The sequence below is a fragment of the Netta rufina genome (genome assembly GCF_964035555.1).
Source record: "Netta rufina genome assembly, chromosome: 7".
In the NCBI taxonomy this organism is placed as follows: domain Eukaryota; kingdom Metazoa; phylum Chordata; class Aves; order Anseriformes; family Anatidae; genus Netta; species Netta rufina.
In genome coordinates this window covers 2,226,135-2,236,110 of record NC_140130.1, presented here as the reverse complement: position 1 = coordinate 2,236,110, position 9,976 = coordinate 2,226,135, and the positions used below count along the sequence as shown (strand labels likewise).

At 41.4% G+C, this 9,976-nt stretch overlaps 1 protein-coding gene across 1 annotated transcript; it reads right to left on the bottom strand.

Moving 5' to 3' along the window:
- Window positions 1–557: 557 nt before the first annotated feature.
- On the bottom strand, window positions 558–7,234 carry CDK1 (cyclin dependent kinase 1; the record flags this gene model as incomplete). Its single annotated transcript, XM_084290633.1, has 7 exons — window positions 7,184–7,234; window positions 6,561–6,717; window positions 5,344–5,467; window positions 4,790–4,960; window positions 4,170–4,333; window positions 3,898–4,039; window positions 558–674 (listed from the first exon to the last, which is right to left on the bottom strand). The coding sequence occupies exons 1-7, from the start codon at window positions 7,218–7,220 to the stop codon at window positions 558–560; spliced, it is 912 nt and encodes a 303-aa protein (XP_084146759.1). The 5' UTR covers window positions 7,221–7,234.
- Window positions 7,235–9,976: the final 2,742 nt, after the last annotated feature.

Here is a 9,976-nt window from a genome sequence, read left to right as displayed (position 1 = left end):
GCAAAGATTTTCCAAATACCTTCAGAAAAGCAAAGCCTAGAATGAGTTTGGCCATCTACTTTGCTTAAGTAATCTGCAATTCTTCAGTTCAAATTATCTCATTTTAAATGTCATTTGGCACATTCAGCATAACGTCAGTCCTAAATTTCACTTGTGCATTACAATGACACAGCTTGATCTTCAGAAGAACTATCATATCAAAACCAGAAATTTAATAGTTTTAATTACCTGCTTTCATAGATAAGCAGTACCTTACCAGCACATTCTGAAGAAGACCGTTCTTTTGTAGAGCACCTATAGTCTGGAAAGAAGTTGGGAGTCCTTAGCTGGATTTAAACCTTTATTTATAGAAAGTTCACTGCATTAATAGCAGTGATATTTGCACTGTATTTGAACTCAGCACTAATAGGTTAATATTTATATTTAGGTAACACTTAAACTGAAACAAACTAAACAGCCACAGTTTTAGAGCAGACAGACAGACATAAAAGTTACAGACAGACTTAATAGTAGAAGTAATCACAATTATTTCACTCTGGTTGATTTAGTCCAAAGGTTTAGAATTTCTTAATCAGATTAGCAGGAAGGGTAGATTTATCCAAGTCATCGAAGTATGGATGGTTCAAGGCCATTTTGCCAGAAATTCTTTTCGCAGGATCATAAATTAACATTTTCTGGAAGAAAAGGAAAAGAAACACTTACTCCCTCATGGAACATATACTCAAATCATGTTAAGTAGATAATTACTTAACCACAGTAATAATCAGGTAACCATAGAGACATATTTTTTCTTGTGTTCCACAATTTCTCAAGGAAGTAGATGTCATTTCCACCTACGAGTCAGAACAGTATTAATACATAACAGAAAGCGAAGAAACATTTATCTTCATATTCAATAACCAAGCCCATGCCTGCACCAGGGGGGTAACATATGCGCTGTACTAAATGTGGAACCAGGCATCAAACAGCAATAATTGTTATTAGCATTAGCTTCTCAACTAAGTTAATAATTTTAGTCTGTTAAAGCCCAAAATGCTTAAATGGGCGTTTAATGCACAAGTGGTCCTACAGTTGTTCTGTTATACTGATATATAAGAAGTTGTTGTGAAATTGCTTCCCTTCAGTTTGGTGCAGCTGTTTACAGTTAAAATACAGTGATTTGTTCAGCTACGAGGTCCACTTAGGACAGAAGTGCACCTGCACACATAAAGCAGGTAGAACTGATTTAAGTTCTAAAACAGTTTTAAGACCTGGATTTCTTTTCAGTAAGTTAATTCAGTTAGCTGAAGAACTCAGTAATAAAGTTGATGGGAAAAAATAGTGGATGCCATAGCCACTGAAAGAGTCCCAGGACTTCCTAAAAAAGGCAAGAGAGTTGTAGATGCTTCTTTAAACTGCTAGCAAAACAATTTTTATCATGCAGTCAGGTCCAAAAGAGGAAAGGTAGGAAGCTACTTCATTTGACTGAGAAGCCACGTGCTTGCATGTAGACAAAGTTAAGCTAGACTGACATGCTGCAGTCTTCCTTCCAAGCCTCATAGGTTACACAGCCCCGAGAGGCCCCCTTAAATTTTCCCAAGTCCAGTAGAAAGCTCCTAAATGCTAAGAACTTATTTAAAACCAGCAAAACCCTCGCAAGTCTTTTCCATTTTACTTGTCCTTACTAAAGGAAGATATATTTCAAATTCAAATAATCAGTATTCTACCAGTTGCTTTTCCTCAACTCCATAACTAATTGTGTTTGTTCTTTTTTCTAAAGTATAAATATTACTCTGCCCTGTAGTCCACCTTGACATTAAATTCTCCTTGGACTTAATCTGACAGGGAGTTTGCTGTCCAAGTTGATTTAAACTACAGAATTTGCATTTACGTTCTCAGGGCTTCTGCCAAATGCAGTACAGCTTCTAGATTTAGCTCTGTATCTGCCCACATCTAAGTCAAGCAACACAGTTCCCTATAGCTACGCCCCAGAAGACAAGTATCCTATAGCTAATACTAATACCAAAGGTATCACAAAAAGGGGCAAATTTTGCTTAAAAAAAAAAAAAAAAAAAAAAAAAAAAAAAAAAAAGAGGGGATGCTCCAATATCAGGACTACAGCACTTAACTGATATTTTAAATGACCATTTCTTTTCTGAGCAATCTGTCTGACAGACCAAAGCTTTTGATGATTGCCATCAATTGCTTAGAAATGCTAGCCACAGAAGTTAACTCATGAATGTCTTCAACTTACAACCTCACTCACGCTAATGGTCTTAACACAAAAAAAAAAATGCAACCCCTTTTCAAAATTAGCTATTTTACTTGTTTCCAACTGCAAGTCTGTAGAAGTGAACATTTTCATTGATATAACCTGTGCTTGTACTCTAGAATGAGCTATTCATTTTTGTTGCCTTCAAAGCTATGTTCCTGCTTCAGGCTTAAGTATCACAGGAAACTTAAATGGATTCCAGATGCACAATAATGCAACCATGTCACTGTTACCAGGCATTAATGCGAAGCTACATTTTTAATATTAATTTAAGGCAAAACTATAGAAGACTTAACAGAATTTAATATACTTTGAGATTAACAAAGTGTTAACATCACTTGATTAATTCTTTTTTGTCTGTGTCAAATGCCTCAAAATACAATCACAGAAGCAATTTTGTTTCAAACTGATATAATAGTGATACTGTCGATGCATACAGAGGAATTATTTCCAACTTCAGTCAGTCATTTCTGTACAATGCCACTATAAGCTTCAGAGGGTGGTCCAAAACAACTGTGTGTTCAACTAATGTTGTTCAGTTTGCCAGCCTGAACCATGGCTCTGTTCTCACAAAGAACAAGTGAGAAGTTGTAGTCACTTGAGCTTCCTGAGTAACACCACTACAGAATACATAATAAACTTTCTTGTTTCTGACTGCTTAAAACATGAGCCAGCTAACAAGGATAATTGCTGTACAGCATTCCCCTTGTAGCAAGCTAGATCAGATGTTTTGACTTACCTTAAGATGCATAGAACACCCCCACCATATGCAAACCTGGATTGTGCAAATGTAGTTTTAGGAGAGCCAAACAATAAGATAACAAGGTACATTCTTGTACTTAGGTGCATGTAAGCACACCTAAGAAGTGACCTAGATTGCTCTGCAGCATCAGCCCATGAGCTGGAAGAGCAGTAAACAGAAAGGTCTGATCGAAGAACTTGTCAAGTAAAAGCGTGTCTATGGTAGTTTAACTACACGGCCATGAAACTATAAAGTAGCCACAAAATACACCAGTTGAGTTAACCCGTCACAGCTAAAATTTCTAGCTTGATATTGAAAGGCAATTGACACAGACACTACAGACTGATGTGAACTTGGCCTCTGATTTCACAGCTGATCAATAAATCCAGCCATTTCCATCTCTAGTCAATTAAGACCACCAGGAAAGATGAATGAAGATGAGCCAGTCGCAATCAATACACATGCTACCACCCAGGAAAAATATTTCCAACTCGATGAGCAGTCATGCAACCACATCACAATTACAGCTGGCACCAAGAGGGTGACAGCTACAGTTTGGGGGCAGGAGCTTTCACTTAGATCTGATGTTTGTAGAATTTCATCCTCACTTTCAAGTTGAGCCTGGCTTATCAGTATAAAATAAGCTAGGGCAAAACAGCTTAATGAAAAGAAAATTAATTATAGTCTAGTAGTCCTGATCAAGTTTGCTATTATGGAAAAACAAGTCAATTTCACATCAGGTATCAGGTTTGGGAGAATGACTGCCTGTACAACTGCAGGTGGCATTTGAAGATCTCCGTAATCTCCATTCTATCAAGACTGATGATTATGGCTGCAGATATTCTAGAGTATTTGAAACTACCTGCTCAGTTTTCTCACAAGCGGTTTAAGACAGGCTACTTACAGACAGCAGATCAAGTCCATCTTCATCTAAGTTTTTGACTTGTGTTTCCAGGCCACCAGGTTTCCATTTGGGGAATGTGTTCTTGTAGTCTTGCAGGGATTCCACATCAGGCCATACTTCATTGTTGGGTGTCCCTAAAGCTCTGTGCAAGCAGAAGCAAAATACTGATCAGTCTAGTCTGAAAACTGCGTGCACTGTTATGATTTTATTAAGTGCACAGCACTCTTGTGCAATACAGCACAAAAGCAAGGGAAAGGTCCAGCCTGACATACCTGAAGATTCTGAAGAGCTGGTCAATCTCCGAGTCCCCATGGAAAAGTGGCTTTTTAGTTGCCAGCTCAGCAAATATGGTACCTATGCTCCATATGTCTACGGGAGTAGAGTAACGAGCAGATCCTAGCAATACCTCTGGAGACCTGTACCACAGTGTCACTACCTGTTGAACAAGGACATTTTTTATTTTTTGTTTAGATGTTATAGAATTGGGTCCTCTAATCGACTATAAGCACAATGACTCATTATTAAGGAGCATTCACAGTTTTTTTAGTTGAAAGTATTGCCAGTACAATGTTTCAGTGAAAATGTTTGTAAGTGATGTTTGAAGCAAATAAGGGTAACAAACCCTATAAAAACAGCTGCCTAAAATCCAGAAAGAGCAGGAAGCATACGCAGCCACTCTGGCCCATCTGATTCACTGTCAAAGTACCAGTGGAATTCTTAAGATACATTTCAGAGTAAAACACAGTCAGAGAGCTGTAAAGCCATCAGGTAAAACATAATAGTCAGTTTATAACAACTGTACGAGCTCCACAATTCTATTTTCAGCTGTTTCAGTCATAACCAGGAAGCTAGTAAGCATTGTCCAAATCACCAAAAGGATGTTCCAACTTACTTCATGAGTGTATACCCGCACTGGAATTCCAAAGGCTCGAGCTAATCCGAAGTCTGCCAGTTTAATCACTCCCTTGTCATCTATTAGAAGATTCTGAGGCTTTAGGTCTCTGTGCAGAACTCGTCTTGAATGGCAGAAGACAATACCTTGCAAGATTTGATACAGGTAACTCTGTAGACAGGATGAAGTGGGAGAGAAAAAAAAAAAGGAAACACAATAACCTTCACTGCAAGTTCATGGTTCTGCAACATCAAGCTGCTTCCTTTTGTCAGGTCTCCCCACAGGAATAGGAAAGAGATCCAAAGCATTGCAGATACTGAGTTAATATCAATCTTAAAACCACAAAAATTAAGTGTTTATTTTACTTTAAGCCAGTTTAATTCCATAATTGAAAGAATGAAGCTGCATTTGAGAACAGAATTCTTTTTAAAAGATTCTATTACCCACACCTGCTTCTTTAACCTTTCATTCCTCCTCAAGGAGTTAAGAATCAAGCTTATAGCTTTGTAGGTCCGTCTTCTTTAACTTATATATTAAATAATTATCCTCATTACCTTAACACGTGAACGATCCAAATACTGTCCAGATGGAATAGTATCCAAGTATTTCTTAAGATCCATCGAAAGGAATTCAAAAATGAGGTACAGTCTTGAATCCTGCATAAGAACATCCTGAAGACTGAAAATTGAGTGAACAGTCAACTCCATTGCAAAGTGCACGGACTCATTGTTACATTTCCCCTCTCAACAGGGACACAAGCTGACATTCCTAGGTTCCTCGTATGAAAATCTTACAAAGCTTTCAGTCTTCAAATATTAACAGACTTAGCGAGTTGCACTGTTGTTTGGAAAAATCAAGTACATCTGAAACATTGTCAAACAGCCTACATGTTTCCTCTTAAACTTATGTTCCCTCATGACTCATGGGAAGACTAAGGAAAAAAATGCAGTTTCTTTTTAAAAAAGATGTGGGGTTTTTGTGTCTAGCTTCCATTCAAAGCTGGCTTACTACAGCAGCACCTGAACTACTAGAAGAGTTTAAGGGCTCTACATTAGAATAGGAACCTACTAGGTGCAGCAGGATTTGTGCAGGTTTAAGTGCACCTCCTCCACCCTTAGTAGGTTATAAGAGTTCCTAGATGCATGTATACATATATTGAGACACTACCCGGCTGGAATGTGGCCAGTTTCAAGTCACATTAAATCTAAGGTATTTTGCTGCATTAAAGAGCAAGTAAATCTTATGTGGGGAATACAATAGCTGTGACCAATTCTTCAAATCAGGTAGCCACCGATGGAAACTTCAGGCATACTTCAGATGTGCCTGCTATGTCAGCGTGATAATACAGTGCCTAAAGCTCTGCTACAAAACAGTAGGGAAGTGATTGATAACAGAGGCTCACATAAGGACACCAAGGTCAGATGATTTGTTCCAAGATGGCAAATAACCTTCTGAGACTGGCTAAAGAAATAGCTTTAAACAGTTTTCATGAAGTACGCTGTCTCCATTCAAACAATAACCATTCTGAAGATAAATAACATAAATTACAAAAGTCAATGAAGATTTGATCAATTCTTAGAGTGGAAAGGGGCAGCAGAAGGAAGTCTTAATTAAAAACTGGCATAAACACAGAATGCAGTACTATAGTATAATATAGTATCTGCTTCACAGCAAATAGACTAACTCTCACTTCATGGGAACGGTGGAAAAATCATTTCTTATCTGAAGAGAGCCTTGCAAAGAATTTAGCTAAATACCAGTATACACATACCAGACTATATTGGGATGTTGCAGCTCTTTTAGTAAGGAAATTTCTCGGATAGCAGTACTTGGAACACCTTCCTCCTCATTTTCTAGACGTATTTTCTTCATTGCAACCACTTGGCCTGTGATTTTGTGCCGACCTTTATACACCACGCCATAGGTACCTAAAAAAACAAGCAGTGAAATACATGTAGGAAATCCCAGTTTCAGGTGCAGATAAAACAGCGCAAATAAGAATGGATAATATAGGCAAGAGTCCCTGCAACCAAGTATTTTTTGCTCAGTTATTCAGCTTGATTACAAGCTATTACTTTGCTTTTGTATTGTAACCATGTAATAGGTGTTTACTCGAAGCAAGCCGCGCACAAACAGCATTATTCCTCAGATAAGCACGAATTCCTCAGATAAGCTCAAACCGGCTGCTTGCAGGAAGGTTCACAGCAAGGCTTCAGTTACGAAGCACCTTGCAAGCACTTAGCCTATGTTTTACAGTTCATTTAGAGGCTTCTCGGAGCAACGCACCGCAAACTCGAGCACAGATAAGGCTGAGGCGTTAAACAGAGCCTGACTGCTGCGTTTAACGAGGCTTGCAGCGACCAGGAGGCTGCAGCACGCGGCTCCCGCACCCACCTTCCCCGATCTTCTCGATCTTGGTGTAGTCGTCCATCGCCGCGCCCGGGCCTGCAGCGGGAGACAAAAGGGAACGCGCGTCAGGGCCGGGCCTGGCGGGGGGCAGCGAGAGGGGCCCCGGCCGTTGCCCGGCGCCGCTACCACGGCCCCGCGCCCACCTGAGGAGCCGCCGCCGCCGGGTCCCGCCGCGCTTCCTCCGCCTTGCGCGCGGCGGGCGCTGCGCATTCGAAATGGCCGCCGCTGCCCGCCGCCAATGGCGCGGCGCCGGGGCGATTCAAAGCGGCCAATCAGCGCCCGCCGCCGCCGCGGCGCCAAAGGCAGCCCGAAAGGCGGCTTTTACCGCTGCGGGGAATCGGCGCGGCCGGGCGCCTCAAACGCGCCGCGCGCGCGGCGTCCGCGTGGTTCGCGGCCGGCATGGCGGCGCGGGCGGGCGGTTTTGCCCCCTCAGCAGCGTCCGGGGGACGGTGCCTGAGGTGCGGGGGGGGCCCGGGCGGCAGCAAAGCGGGGCGGCACCCCCTGCAAACCCAGCAAAGCAAGGCCACAGGCTTCTAAAAGCATCAGTAAAAGCCACCTGGGAACGAGGTGGTTCCAAACGTTGCAAAAGTGTGTGACTTCAATGTAAAATAGCTTTGGAAAGCAAATGTATTTCTGTCTTCCTAGGTCTATCCCTACAGGACAATTTGACTTTGCTGACCCGCTCTGGCCCCTGTTTTTCAGCTACACTGACAGTACTGGGTTAACACTCCTCTGGAAACCTACAGTCTCTGCAGTAGCAAGGCGTAAGCACTGTTCCACATTAAATTAACTGGTTTTAGTTACTTTTTTTGCGATGGTTAATGGAATCCTTGAAAGACAGCTGATCTCAAAAAACACCACCAACAAAAACAACCATGCATCTTCTCCTGTGAAAGCATATCTTTCAGACAGTGATTCCAGCAGGCAGAAGTGTTTACTGTGCGCTTCCTTCTCTTCTTCCCTAGCCCATGGCTAGGCAAGATGCAAAAATCAAGATGCAAAAGCAAGATGCAGCTCATTCAACTCCTCAACCTCCAACATCCATAAGTTTCAGGGATAAAAATCCTTCACCTTCCTCTCCCTCCCAGGGAATTTTTGCTGCTGAGAAGCACACATGCTCTCTGTTTTCTGTTTACCCTGTAGTTTGTGTTCCCAGCACTTGCTGGAGATTTACCTGCATAGAACAAAGCTCTCATCTCTGGGAAGTCCCAGGCAGAGGAACAGCCTCACAGCTTGTAGGAAATGAGTCCAACATGCTCTGCATTACACAGCCGCAGAGAAACTCCCCTATGTGCGTAACAAACCCAACACATCAGCACAGACTGACTGCACAGCTCAGACAAAGTGTATGTGACATGTCCCTCAGGCCTGACTTTGTGCACAGCCAGCCGTGGGACGGGGCTGCTTTGTATATCCAACACAAGTCACAGCTGCTGCTGCTACCGATTCAGCTGGACTAATCCTGGCCCAGAAACCTTAGGAAGGTGGCCAAAGTCCACCTTTTCTTTCAGATAAAGAGAAAACATATCTGGGAAATCCTAGACATATGGTAACCTCAGTTAACTTTATTGTGTTTTTTTTATCAGTGTCATAAAAACTTAATATGATAAAATGTTATATTAAAATACATAGTTACTTATATAGAAATTCTGTCTGAAAGTACTAAATATGCTGAGCTAAAATTTTATTAAAAGTAGCATTTTTGCTTCCATTTTTAACCAACTTTAAAAAGTCATACATTTTTCAGTCACGTTCATACAGTCATTTCTGGTAGACTTGTAACGTTTACTCTGAGTACTCAATGAATTTTCAGACTCAGAAAATGTTCCTTTTTCCATATATTCCATTTTTTCATTAATTTAGAGTGGTCAAGACTAGGAAACACCAGAAGGAAGGCTGCTGTAAGGAGAAAAGCTATCTTTTAAATAGCAATACCAGCCTTCAGAGTTGCTCCTCGTGGCAGACAGCTGCCACCCACAACCTTGTGTCTTTTTTTCTCCTCAGATGGTGCCCAGGATTACAAGTTTGGGCTTTTCTGATACCTTTGTATGACATGCTTAAGGAAAAAGGGAAAAAAAAAAAAGGAAAAAAGGAAAAGCCAAGGGTGTGAATGGCTTTGAGATCAGTATCAGTCTGATTGCTGTTGCACTCAAAGCCCTGTATAGCTGCCCCTGCCTTATCTGTTCTTGTGATACTGCCTCAATGCATAAATTGTGCTGGTTTAATCACAAGTTAATCAGCTCAGGGAAATTTTGCTGTGCTCTCCACACTCAGTGAGCTAGCAGCTGTGCACCAACACCTCACAGCAGCACGCATGGACAATGCCATTGTGGGGGATGATTTCTTTCAGAGACAGAGGAGGTTGCTTTGCCCTTACCATATGCTAAGAGTGCTTAGTGGTTGTGACAGTATTGACCCAAAGCAGCTTACACCAATTTCAGCTTGACCGTCCCTCAGCCCATCACACCACGTAGCTTTGCTTCCAGTGACACAGGTGCTACGTGCTCCACAGCCACACTCCATACTCACTTGCTTTCCGTATAAAAGTTCTAGCTAGCTCCCTACAAGGCAAAGTAAATTAGTGCTGTGACAGGTCTACACTTAAATTTGCCAAATATCAGTTTGACAGTTCTGCCTACCTTGTGTTTTCCTCCCTCCCTCTGTTGTCTGGTTATCTTTAGGATAGAAAAGATCTCCTTTCTGACTGGATAGCACTTATCTCATTTTGATTATTTCTTTGGACATGACATGATACTGCTACACCGTGACACTGCTTGA